Source organism: Camelus bactrianus, chromosome X (assembly GCF_048773025.1).
Source record: "Camelus bactrianus isolate YW-2024 breed Bactrian camel chromosome X, ASM4877302v1, whole genome shotgun sequence".
Taxonomy (NCBI): Eukaryota; Metazoa; Chordata; class Mammalia; order Artiodactyla; family Camelidae; genus Camelus; species Camelus bactrianus.
Window position 1 is genome coordinate 25,204,938 of NC_133575.1, and position 13,788 is coordinate 25,218,725.

The window sequence follows — 13,788 nt, forward strand, 5'->3', positions numbered from 1 at the left end:
ATTTGTATATATAGTGCCTTCATATATTATCTAATTCTCCTAATATGAGACTAGAAAAACAGTCAGTTTGCTCATAGCATTAGTTTTGTCTTCATTCACGTGATTGGCATTATTAAATTTGTGCTTAAATGTGATGAAATACATTTCATCACATTTAAGAAGAAGGATTTTGACCAGATTTTCATCACATTTAAGAAGAAGAAGGATTTTGACCAGAATGATAAGATCTCCATTGCCAGCACTTTTGCCCCTGCTTCACAGCAAGACCAGAGTATGGAAGGCAAAGTTATCAATGAGAAGAAATCTTACATTCCTCAAGGGATCTTCTACCAAGTTCATAGGACCCCAAAATTCTCCTGAGCCCTAAATCTGCTGAGAATGGAGATTTATACACCCATGTTCAAGTTTCTGTGTGAATACAGGAATAAATCTTCTATCTGCCTTTTGAAAACACTTCCAAACTCTGAAAATCCCTCCTTACCACCTTAGTCCAAGTCACCAGTATCCATTCTTCAACTATCCTCCTTGTTTCTACTCCCCTACATTTCTGCTCTAAATGGGGCAGCCAGGGTGATCTTGTTAAAGCCTAAGTCCGACCATGTCACTCATCTCAACAATCTACAATGGCTTCTATCTCAGAATGAATAGTAGTCTTTACAACGGTCCACCAGACAACCCCCCAACCTGGACCTCCAAAGCCCCCTTGACTTCGTGCCTTGATCTTCCTGCTGTTCATTGATCAAGTTAGGCATGCTCCCAACAAGCAGGCCTTCCCATTGACTATTTACCATGCCCGGACAGCAAGGCTGCCTGCAAGGCTGACTCCCTTAACCTACCTTCCTCAAATCTTTGCTCAAATACCCTTTCTGCCCTATTAAAAATTGCAATCCCACCTCTTGCCATTCCAACTACTCCTGCCCCCTTAGTAGTTTTATATTCCCTTACCCAACTCTGTATTTTTTTCATACTGTGTACCATCTTTCATATACAACATTTACCTATGTATTATGTGTTTGTTTGTTTGCTCAGATTCTGCCTCCCTCTGCTATAACAAAAGCTACATGAGACTTGAATCCATAGGTTTTGTTCACTGCTTTTTAAGCACTTAGAGCAATGCCTGGTACATAGTAAGAGCTTAATAAATATGTTTGAATGAATGGATACTCATTCCTTACATTAGCAGCTTGTCCTAATCATTCCTTTTAGGTTTCAAGGGCCCTGCAAAAAACTGAACCAGTCAGAGAAGAATGAGCAACTTTGCTTTACAATCTTAGGTTTGTTCAGCTTACAAGCTTTCCCCCATGCTGTTGAGTTTGAACAAGGGCAGCCTTGCTTTCTTGATCCTATCTAAACTCTACACTGGGTTCAAGTTTTCCCTCAACATCTGTGAGCTTTCTTCAATTGTCCACACTTCTTGCCACCCTCTTGGCTACTAAAGGCACAAAGCATTTTATTCGCCTCAACCAGAGCATCTATACTATCATTAGTTTAGATGAGACAATTGAAATGATGCATATCCGACTTCCTTCTTTCCTTTCCTTCCTTTTCCTCTTCCTGCCTTCCTTTTCCCCTTATTTATTCCCTCCCTCCCTCCTTTTCTTTTTCTTTTATTGAAATATTAGTTTCAGATGTATAACATAGTGATTCAATATTTTATAAATTATATTCCATTTATAGTTATTATAAAATACTGGCTATATTCCCTGCATTGCATAATATATCCTTGTAGCTTATTTATTTTATACATAGTAGTTTGTATCCTTTAATCTCCTATGCTGTTCCTCCTCCATTCCCTCTCTCCACTGGTCACCGCTAGTTTGTTTTCTATATCTGTGAGTGTGTTTCTGTTCTGCTATACTCACTCTTTTATTTTATTTTTTAGATTCCACTTATAAGTGGTAACATACAGTATTTGTCATTTTCTGTGTGCTCATTTCACTTAGCATAAAGCCAACAGTATATGAAAAGATGCTTGCTTCCTTTTATGGAAAGTTTTAAAATTGGCATGGATTCTGAGAGAATTAGAACCCAGTACATTTTTCCTATGAACCGGTCTGACAGACCTCAGTATTCTACCATGTTTTACCCAAATTCATCCTTGCTATGCTCAACAGAGTACCCCAGAAACCATGAAAGGTGGTACAGTATAGTGGTTAACAGTTTAGATATTAATGCTACTTTGCTTGGGTTCAAATCCTTATTTGAACCAATACTAGTTTTGTCAACTTTGTCAAGTTATTTACTTAATATTTCTTCAGTTTCTTCATCTATAAAATGGAGATAATGATTTTAGATACTTCATAGGGTTGTGAGGGGGATTAATTAGTTAATACAGGGAAGTTACTCAGTACCTTAGCACTGTATACAAAATGATCTTCATTACTGTAAAAGATAAAGCCTAGTCATCATCATTATTCCAGGACATACTCTTATTTCGATCCTAGCAATTCACCTTTATCCATGTCAAGTCCTAACTGAGAAACTCAGGAAATCCTTAGTGAGGGAACAGAATAGTCACTGGGGAGTTCTACACCAAATTGCATGAAATGTTTTCCAGTATTTCTGTTGACAAACAGACTGAATAATAAGTATATACGTCATTATTTCTTTCAAAGTTATCCTAGGTTGGGTTCCCCTAGAAACAGATCCTAAGACTAGAACGTGAATACAAGTGATTACTTGTGAATGATCCTAACCAGAAGTGGTAAGGGAGTGTGGAGGGTAGGAGAGGAAGCCAGTAAATAGTGTAATATGAGAAAGCTTTCTACAGTGCACAAGGGGATCTTAATCCTGGTGGGGAACTTTGGGTCACAGTGTAGAACGTGCCTCAGAGTTACCTCAACTGAAGATGTGGATGAGCAGTGGCATTTATCCAAAGAAAGCCATTTGTCATTGCTTGAGATTTGTTGAGAGATGTGGGAAGGCAGGCACATCTGGCCTTGGATGACTAGAGAGAGCCTTAAGTCAGAGTCCCAGGAACCTGCAGTTGGCAGCTGTCAGTCAGGGTGGAGGGAATGTTGAGTGAGGGGGGTGACAGATGAGGCCCCAAGAGTACCTTAGACACTGATGGAACTGAAGTTTTCAGTAGATTTAGGAATGTGGAGGCATTAGGATAAACCCTTTCCATTGGGCCTCTTAAATGAATAATTTCTGCTTTCATGACAAGATTTCAAATGTCTAAGGTTCTCAGGGGCAAAACTTTGAGAAACTTCAAATTGTGATGCTAAAAACTTCTATGTTCATATTCCATTATTTTTTTACTGTGAAAAGAATACAACATGAGATCTACCCTCTTAACAAATTTTTAAGTATACGATACGTTATTGTTTGTGTTTTTATTATTAGAGGCACAATGTTGTAGAGCAGATCTCTAGAACTTATTTATCTTGCATAACTGAAATTTTATACCTATTGAACAGCAATTCCTCACTTCCCCCTCCCTCCAGGTCCTGACAACCACCATTCTATTCTCTTTTATGTTCATACTTTCATATGAGACAACTTAAAACAAGATTTGATGATTTAACATAGCAATTATATCTTAGCAAATTTTACTAACAATGGGCTTTTTTCTTAAAAATAAAGTCATAGTTATTTCTAACATTGATTGAGCTTTCAAAAATTGAAATTATTTCAGAACTATGGCACTATTATTTACTAGGAAAGATAAATTTATTTGGATAAATAATGGATATCATTGACTTTTTACATATAAACAAATACAATCAATTGACTCATAATGATAATATTGACTTTGATATAAGAATAAATATTACTTATGTGCATGTTTCTCATTCAATGCTACTTATGCCTTAGTTTGTGTATTAGCTAATAAATGCAGATTTCCATATATAAATAAGTGTTTGTTTATCTGGTTAGTTCTTGTCAAAATGATTAGGTAGCTTTCTAATTCAATACATCTATGGAAATCATCTGTGCTATAATATATTTTTGTTCAGAAAGTAATTATTTTAACTTACTACACATTATTTGTGTTGTATTATATTTAAAAATATGTATGTTAAACCACAGCCATACCTACTACAGTTCTGTAATTTGATTCATGCAAATCTGTCAGGAATAAAATCAACCACAATTTAATTTCAAACCTTCTCAGCCAGCAGCTGTACAATTTATATGCTGTTTTTCTATTTTTACTACTAGATAATGACAATGATGAATGCCTTTAAGAGGAAATACATATTCATTGAAAAGGCTGAGATCAAAACTAGCCCCCTTACAAAAGCTCATAAAGGTAGGAAGTCCATTTGCTTGCTGCAAGAGATATTTTGGGAGTGAGATGGAATTATGCCCCAAACTGGATCTAATGAGGATTCAATAATCCAGTTAAATTAAACCAGCAATAATACCTTTTTATAAACCAGAGTAATCAATACCATCACAATTGATGTCAGCTATAAGACTATGAGTGTAGCCAAGGGTCCATCATTCTGAGTGTGTCAGGTTAAGAGGTATGAAGACAAAGATATTCATTTGGCAACTTAATGAGTTTAGGGTCACTGATCTCCTGACCCATATGTCCATGAACAAGGAAAGGAATGAATATTAGCTCATTAGCAGTGATTTACATGTTGAATGACAATGATGAAATTACAAACTGTGCTGTCATGAGAAATAAATTAATGTGAATAATGACAAGGATGTTGGCATGTCTCCTTTATCAATTGATTGAGCTTCTTTTCTTCACTGTACCCATGAGTGATCTTTTATTTAAAAGAGAATAAGAAATAGCATCATACGGAAATGGATGGAGTAGTTCCAGAGAACCATTCATCTCTTATTTTATTTTAGTGTGTAATTTTATAGCTTACTTGATATAATGTAAGATATTAAACCTAAGTCCCTCAAGATATTGAAACTCTGAGTTCCAAAGCAAACAAATGGCTTTATCTATTTGTACAGTTATGCAGACAAATATGTGATATGAAATGAGATCCCAAGAAATAATTTACAGTATAAAATACTTTAGCTAATAGGTGCTGCTGAGAGCAAACTTATCTTCTGTCTATAATCTTATGCTATTTGCATTGGAAAATACTGAGCTCTGGTTATACTATAATGTTTCATTTTGAGAGTGAAATGTATGATCACAAAAATTATCTTGAGACACACATTATTATGTACATTTTCTTGATGCTACATTCACTTATCTTCAGACACTTCCCTCTAAAACCCAAAGCCTGTTTCTTCATCATGTTTTGCTTTAGTTTGGAATTTAGAAACTTGTAGCTGGTGATTGGAAAAAAAAAGCTGGATTTGGTTGGAGGCCTTTGCCTGGTGATTTCAAAGAAAATATTTTGTTGCTTTCTATTCAGTTAGATTCTATGTATTGTAATATTGATATTAACACTAATTTGAAATTGAATGTATATATTAGAAGTAGAAAATATAAAACTAAAACTATATACAATAGATATAACTTAAAACTTCATCTAATTTCCCTGTTCATGGGAAAAGAAAGAAAAGTAATATATTTGTTGGGAATAAACCATTCCTCTAGCAAAACTTGTTTTTTGGTGAGCCATTTCTGCCCTCAATGTGTAAGAAACTATTAAGAAACTATTATTTTAGTGTGTTCCTTTGTTTTAGGAAATCTCTCAACAGTAAATATTACAAAATACCTATTCCAATTTATATTTCTCTATCTGTACCAGATTTCTAAAGCTAAGTATCTTGTAAAGTGTTTTAAGACTTCCACACGTAAGTCAAAATGCCTTCGCCGTACACATCTAAGTCAACTGTTCTAGTCCGTAAATGATCAATGCGATCGTGTTGTAAAATCTAAATGAAAATGCTTTGCTTTTTACCTTCAGAGACTCCTCTTGTTTAAAGAGATCTTCAAAATCTTTAGCACAGAGGTCAGGAGCATTGAGAAGTTGTTCCACTTCTGATAGGGCTTGTGAGACATGAGTGATCTCAGTCAGATAAGTAGAAGGCACATAAGAAATTTCCAAAGGCGTGTCTTCAGTCATCACCATCACTGATTCTTCATGGACAGTGTGCTGGTATAGATATACAAAAGAACAATTCTTTTAGTTTCCTAATAATGAAAAGACCTCTACTGAGTTCATACAGATTCCAGTTTATAGCCGACAGAAGGCTGAAAAGTAGGTAAAAATATATGGTGGTAAGTCTAGTAAAAATGTTCTTTATTATTGATATAATCTCTCTTCCAAAAAGTGTTAGAAGCATTTTAATAATAAGAGATACATAAACATTAGCACTATGAATACAAGGATGAAAGATCAAGAGCCATGCGGTCATGAGAAGGCTAGTTGTACCCTAAGAAAATAATACTTTTTACAACCGGTTTTAAACATGTACTCTAACCTTCCTAGAAAACTAGGTATGGGGTGGAATGGCGAGTTCTACGTCTGTGATATTCACATTAAAGGAATCTTTCTTATACTCTTTTCCCATAGTCTTGATTGAAGTACAAGAGGGACAAACTAGTTTTGGCTGGTAGCTACCTTTCTATTAAGGACCCTTCTCCAAATTCCGGCTCCTCTTTTGGATGCTTGTTTCTTGCTAAGTTAAACTGCTAATTAAAGTACTAAATAAGTAGGACTGAGAATGGAATTTACAATTTAACAAGCACTCCAGAAAGCCTGAAATCTAAGGGGGCACTAGCCTCTCCTCTGCATCTACACTTTCCTACCTGCCATTCAAGGGCTAGGACTGATGGGCATGTGGAGCTCAGAGTCAGTTCAGACTTGGCCAGTAGTGTCTCTTTCTCTATTCCTTATAAGAGTAAGAAATAAATACCATTTGTCATGCAAATTCAAAAAGACAGATGACCTCTGTTCTCTTCTGTCTATACTCTAAGCAGCAAAACTCTTCTAAGTGAAATTAGTTTCTCAGTAACTTTGTTTTGAATTGCTGAACTGCCATCTGCCTGTTGATGGGGTCAGCTGAGGGTCAAAGTGGCAGGGTGTCTTGGGGAGATCTGATGATAAGCTTGCTAACACAGTCATTCATTACTGCACAGCCTTTATGACAAGACTACCCTCATTTTTGCAATAAACGCAATTAGATAGAGTTTAGGATCCCAGACTGAATCCACACAAAGATGAGTAAAAACATATACTGGTCCATTTATGCTTTCTTTTTAATTGTTCAGGTCCAAGATGCTTGTACTCACTTCTTACATAATATAAAATAAAATAGTTCTAATTTAGATGTCTCATCTACTTATGACATGATAAATTGATAAAATTACACAAATTAGCTTACATAATTATCCCTTTTATAATACTTAGTTTACTGTGTATACTTTGATCAAATGCATAATACCTATTCCTTCATGATCAATGGAATGATAATCTACATGCACTTCTAACTTTACATTTAAAATATCAGAATTTTGGGCTAGACTTGGGAGGATTTCGTTCCTCTTACTGCCCTGATACATAGTATCCAGTCATCATAGATACAAGTTAAGTGGTGCATATCAGTTGAATAGGGAAAGCTAAGAGATGATTATGCGAACCTTTATGAGAAATAGAAAGATTTCAGAACAAGTCTTTCACATCACTGGTAAACTGTCAACTCATTTTCTAGAAAATCAGTTTTATAAATTTTGAATATTCTCATGTATTACGGAGTTCTAATAGATACAATAATTTTAATACAGAGAGATGTTTCATAATTTTCATACACAATAAGCTGTCAGAAGTTGAATCAAGAGACCCAGGTATTCGTAGATCTAGTTTACTAGCTACTTCTTAAAATACATCATTCCTTTGACACAGTCATACAGGTCTATAATGAATAAACTATATCCACTAAATGACTTTCAGTTTGGTTTAATAAAAATTTCAAACAGTTATTAAAAAATCAATGTAATTGGAAGTATCGTGCTCATTTTCTCTTCCTTATGCAAAAGCCCACTCATATTCAGATTTTGCCTTTTCATTTGAATTTCATTAAATCTGCCTTGAATAATTATATCCTTCTGAATCCTGATGTGTACAAATCCTGTCTAACCTTTTGAAAATCAACTTGCTTTTGTTAATATTCTTTCTCACCTTATATCATTATAGATATTCATGCATCATTAGCAAGGAAGCGCTATAGCCACACTAATTCATTTTATTTCTCTCTGTTCATATTCATTTCTAATGATATATATACCCAAAACAATATACCTTCCTCATTTCTGAGAATGAAAACCAAGGGATGAGGAAGAACATCACAGAGTACCTGTTTTTATTAACAAATGGAAAGCTCAACTGAGGCTCAAAAAGGATTATTATGGGACAAAGCTATGATTTGTAACACCTAAAGTTGAAATGAAAACTGGTTTGAGATTTTGAGCTATGTAAGTAGGCAGAGCTTTCACTCATAAAATTTTTAATAAACTTCTACTTCTCTAAAACTTTAGTTATCACATTTGTCACTTAAATTTTTTTTCTTGAAGGACCACATAACTGCATGAAATAAAGGCAACCCTGTTTTGAAACAAATGGTGTATTATATCTAAGTTTTAAAACAAAATGTTTTCCTCCATGATTTAAAGGACTTCTCTGTCTTCAATAAAAAAGTTTCAAATGTGTTGTGCTAACTGGCTCATTTCTGAGTTATGAGGTCAAAGAAACTCAAGAAGAAAAAATGTGCTATATGCCATATCATTATGATATATTCCTTTAAAATACCTATATATCTAATATAAATTGGTGTATAGAAAATATGTCAACACATTTAAAGTCTAACCAACAAAAAATAGACTAGTATCTGGACAAAAAAAAGTAATGCAGTGACAAAGCATTTTTTTTAGTCCATTAGTATTAATAAAGACAAAGTTGTGCCAAATCTTCAAAACAAGATTATTCATCAAAAATTTAAAGTGAGCCATCATATGAAAATCTGTTAATTTATATCTTACGTTTCTTCAAAAGGACATTCTTAATTATTACAAATTATTTAAAAATAATAATACAATGGTATATAAACCCCCAAATAGGATTATAGGCTTTTATATGGGTTCTGACAGGTCATATATGACATGGAAATAGGAAAGATTTCAGTTATCTAAGACAGGTAGCTTTCTCTCCTAGTCTCAAAAGTCTTCAGAGAAAAAAATTCCTTCTAGTAAGAAAAATAGTAAAGCTATTTGTATTTATTCCTCTTTGATTATTTATAGAAATTATAACCCTGAAAAGGCAAATCAAATAATCAAATTTGGCCAAAAAAGACTTCATTAATCCACAGAGAGAAAAAAGATGCAACTAATAAGTCACAAAAAACAAGAATATGACAGATAGGTATGGGTTTATTCTTTCCTATTCCCTGGTTTGGACACACGTAAATGGCATGACAACACTCGTATTCTGACAGCACTCAGCCTTGCGTGCTTTTAATTAAGTCACTGTGCAGAATGACCTTAAATAATTAGCCTAATGAGTCCAAACAGATCAGTTACGATCTTACATAAAGAAAATAGCAATGAGAGAGCATTTTCTCTTAGGTATTTCCATCCCTTTTAATTACATCATCTAGAAAATGATTTATTGTCTATGTGAAGCTATATAACAAAAAAAGGGGAGGATCAATCCTCAAATGGTCATGAAGCAGCTGATCAATAAATTGTATTAAGCTTATAATTTACCCCTTTAGTTCAAAAAGAATAAAACACACTGAATACACAAAATAATCAGTATAAAATATTTCAGAAAGTCATTCTTTATAGCTACATTACTTATTTCCTAAAATTAGAATGAATTTTTGGTGCAAGGCAGGCTAGCACTGAAAGAGATATTCAGGTAGAGCAGGATGTGCCAGTCTTTAAGAACATCCTACTTCTAGGAGGTCAGGTATGTGTAGTGTCCTGTATAAAGGGTCTGGTTGTACCTGTTCATTGATCTGCCTCATGTTGACTCTTCCCTTCCACATCATCAAATTTACTTAATTCCTCAGGGCCAAGCTAAATTACCATCTAATTAAACCGATAAAGTGAATCTTGATAATGTGTTAATGGCTTATATTGGTTTAAAGTGTTATCCTTCACAGGATAACATTTGCATTTTAATAAGGATTTTCAATGCATTAACATAAATTAGTAACTTGGTAGAATTCTAGTCACTAAGTATGGCCTGTGAGAGAAATGAAAGAAAAGGCTTTGATTCCCACTAAGATAAGCACCAACATAGACAGCCTACCTAATAAGAAATCACCAGGAAAACAACATGACAATTTAACAGATAAGGGTATATATCATAGGTACCCAACAAAGTAAAATAAATGCAGCAAAGACTCATGCATTGCACCTAGCCTAGAATAGGTATTCAAAAATATCTGTTGGATAAATGAAGAAACTATCAACCTTAAAAGGATAATTTTTTGAAATAAGTATTTGGCTAGAATTGCTGGGATCTATAGTCAAAATATAATTTCCATTTTGGAATTCCCAGAAGGAAGCAGGAATATTTTCTTCATTTTATAACATAATCTTCATTGGTATAGATTTAAAAGGTATTTCTGATTTAACTATGCAGCATTTTTCCAATTTAATGCACATTACTAAATGCTATTACACTTATGTGTCTTGGCTCTTCAACTGCCTCTCAGATTTTAATATAACTCATAATATGTGAACAAAAACAAGAATCAATCATTTGAGGTACTGTACACAGATCATTGTAGGAGACAGTAATTTTCACCTCTTCATGAAGATTCACAATACTTCTTAGCAGTTTGAAGTGTCTGAGAAGGCTTGCAGTCAAGAAATTTTCTTACCCTTTCTAACTCTTCCGAAAGTCTTTACATAATACTTCTCATTTATATATCCAGCTTATTTTTTTTTACAGCAAGCTATCCCAATATCAGCTTGGGAATACCTGGCATAGGAAGTTTTTCATTATGTTCAAATGTGAAAATGAACACACATATACATATATTGAATTTATTTGAAAATAAAATTAACACAAGAAAAAATAGGTATGGGGTTACTTTCACCCTACTAAATCACTTAATTTCTATTGACCTGTGGACCTTCCAGTTAGAGTAGATCTTACAGAACAGATTCACAATATTTTTAATTTCTATGCTACACTTCTCAAGCATCTCAGCAAATTTAGCCATCATTTATGTCAACATTATTTAGTGTTACAACTAAGTAACTATATCTGAATATGCATGTGCCATAATTCTGTTTTTATGTAAGATTTTTTCTTTATTAGAAATGTGATAGTGAAAAAGTTTTTAACTTTACTGTTCAATATGCTAGTCCCTAGCCACATGTGACTATTTAAATTTAAATCTAAATTATTTAAAAGGAAACACAAAATTTTAGTCACTAACGAGATCAGAAATACAAGGTGGGTTTTTTTTTTTTATAATAGAGACAGTCAATAATGCAAGGCTAGAATCTTTATTTGTATGTGAAAAACTTTAACAGTGGCACTGCATCTATCGGAAACCAATTGTTGTACAACATCTAGATTGACAGTTTTCCTCAGAAAGGTGATCTAGACTGGCTAGTGAATCCAATTTAAGATGTCAAACACTTAAAATTCAACCAACCTGTCATCATACAACAGATTGATTTTACTAAACTGCTAACATATTTTGATTTCATGTACAATAGCGTCAATGTCTAAGTAACTTCATCACAGTTGATGAAGTTAGTTTAACAAAAGCACCTCCTATAAAGTATAGAAATTATATATGCATGATTTATTTGCTGAAAGCTTATTTATACATATATGTATATGTATCTGTGAGTGTATGTACATGCAAAAAAATGGAAATGTTGAGATGATAGGAAAATCACCTAATATACACGTTTTTTTGTCTCCCTCTCAGTTAAATACACTCAACGTCCAAAATAACCACAACTAATTACTAGAATCTAGAAGAATATATGCATCAGGCACTCAGATAGATAAAGAGGTACAGGTGGAGAGAGAAAGATCATGGACTGGTGGTCTTTGAAACATATGTGATCTCTGGCACAGTCTGGGATGAAAACTATGGATTTGGTGACGTCCAGATGTGTATATGAGGTGATTTGTGGGAGACAATTGATTTAAGAAGATCTATTTGGCCCAGAATGAAGTACCTACTGGTTTCTTTCAGGAGGCACTACTGTACAGTGTCTATACTAAATAGCTGAGGACAGCTTTAACATGTACTTCTTGTTCATGAGATCAAGATGCTTTCCCATAAATACTTATTCTGGGAGATTCTGGGTTGTTGACCCATTCTTCACTGGAAAAAAAACACTGCCATGAGGTTTGTTGCTTGTCAATTAACACTATATATGATAACCTCCAAACTTGACTTCATTTATGCTAAGAACTCTCACGCCCTTCAATTTAAGTATGAGGAAAAAAAAAAAACACAGGCCATTTCAGGAGACTCAAGGGATTGAAGAAGGGAAACAAACCTGAAACCATGAAGAAGAAACAGAAAACACATTTCATAAAATCAAAGTGAGGAACATAAAAAAGATAATACTAAAGTACAGAAAGCCTAATACCTTGTTTTTAAAAATTCAATAGATAATTTGGGAAAGAGTATGGTAATTGCTAAAATTGAAATGTGGAAACAATGACAAAGGTGATGCTACATCAGGGAAATAATTTGCAAAAATTTAGAGTCAAAATAGTAACATCAAATGAAATATAATTCCAGGGCAAACATTCCAAGAAAACCCTGTAATGATAAAAGTCATAATCTTTTACAAAAAACAAAACAAAACAAAACAAACAACAAAGAAAAACAGTAATTAATTGTTATGCCCGAAACATTTGACTGCATTTTAAATAGGGGGAAAAATTACTAGGAATAACAGGAGAATGTGATAAAATCAGATATAAATATTAGCTTCCATAAAACTCTTCCAGAATTTTTGGACCAAAACCCAAACTGAAACACAACAAATGAAAAATAAGGATAGAATTGTTTTTTAACCAACAAGGTAAATTTAATCCGTATTTTATACAGAATGAAAAAGCATATTCTTTTTTTTTCATCAATGGGACATTAAAGAAAAAGACCATATAGCCACAAAAGAAAGTTTAAGAGGATAAAAACTGGACAGTCACATGTAAATCAATGAAGTTAGAACACTCTCTCACACCATACACAAAAATAAACTCAAAATGACTTAAAGACTCAAATATAGACAAGACATTCTAAACCTCCTAGAAGAAAACATAGGCAAAACATTCTCTGACATAAATTTTAACAATGTTCTCCTAGGGCAGTCTATCCAGGCAACAGAAATAAAAGCAAAACTTAACAAATGGGACCTAATTAAACTTAAAACCTTTTGCACAGCAAAGGAAACCATAAGCAAAACAAAATGACAACCTACAGAATGGGAGAAAATATTTGCAAATGATGCAACAGACAAATGTTTAATTTCCAGAATATATAAACAGCTCATACGACTTAATAACAACAACAACAAAAAAAACTCAATCCAAAAATGGGCAGAAGACCTAACCAAGCAATATTCCAATGAAGACATACAAATGGCCAATAGGCACATGAAAAGATGCTCTGTATCGCTAATTATGAGAGATATGCAAATCAAAACTACAATGAGGTATCACCTCACACCAGTCAGAATGGCCATCATTCAAAAGTCCACAAATGATAAATGCTAGAGAGGGTATGGAGAAAAGGGAAACCTGCTACATTGTTGGTGGGATTGTAGTTTGGTGCAGCCATTATGGAAAACAATATGGAGATTCCTAAAAAAACTAAAAATAGACTTACACTACTATCTAGCAATCCAACTCCTGGGCACGTATCTGGAGG

At 33.7% G+C, this 13,788-nt stretch overlaps 1 protein-coding gene across 8 annotated transcripts in view; it reads right to left on the minus strand.

The window, feature by feature from the left end:
* Positions 1 to 13,788, minus strand: part of DMD (dystrophin) — a 1,840,970-nt gene that overhangs the window by 1,035,815 nt on the left and 791,367 nt on the right. For all 8 annotated transcript variants that reach the window (XM_045507265.2, XM_045507267.2, XM_045507235.2 and 5 more), the window contains one exon: positions 5,829 to 6,023. In XM_045507265.2, coding sequence (XP_045363221.2) covers positions 5,829 to 6,023 — 195 coding nt within the window. The remainder of the gene's footprint in view (positions 1 to 5,828; positions 6,024 to 13,788) is intronic.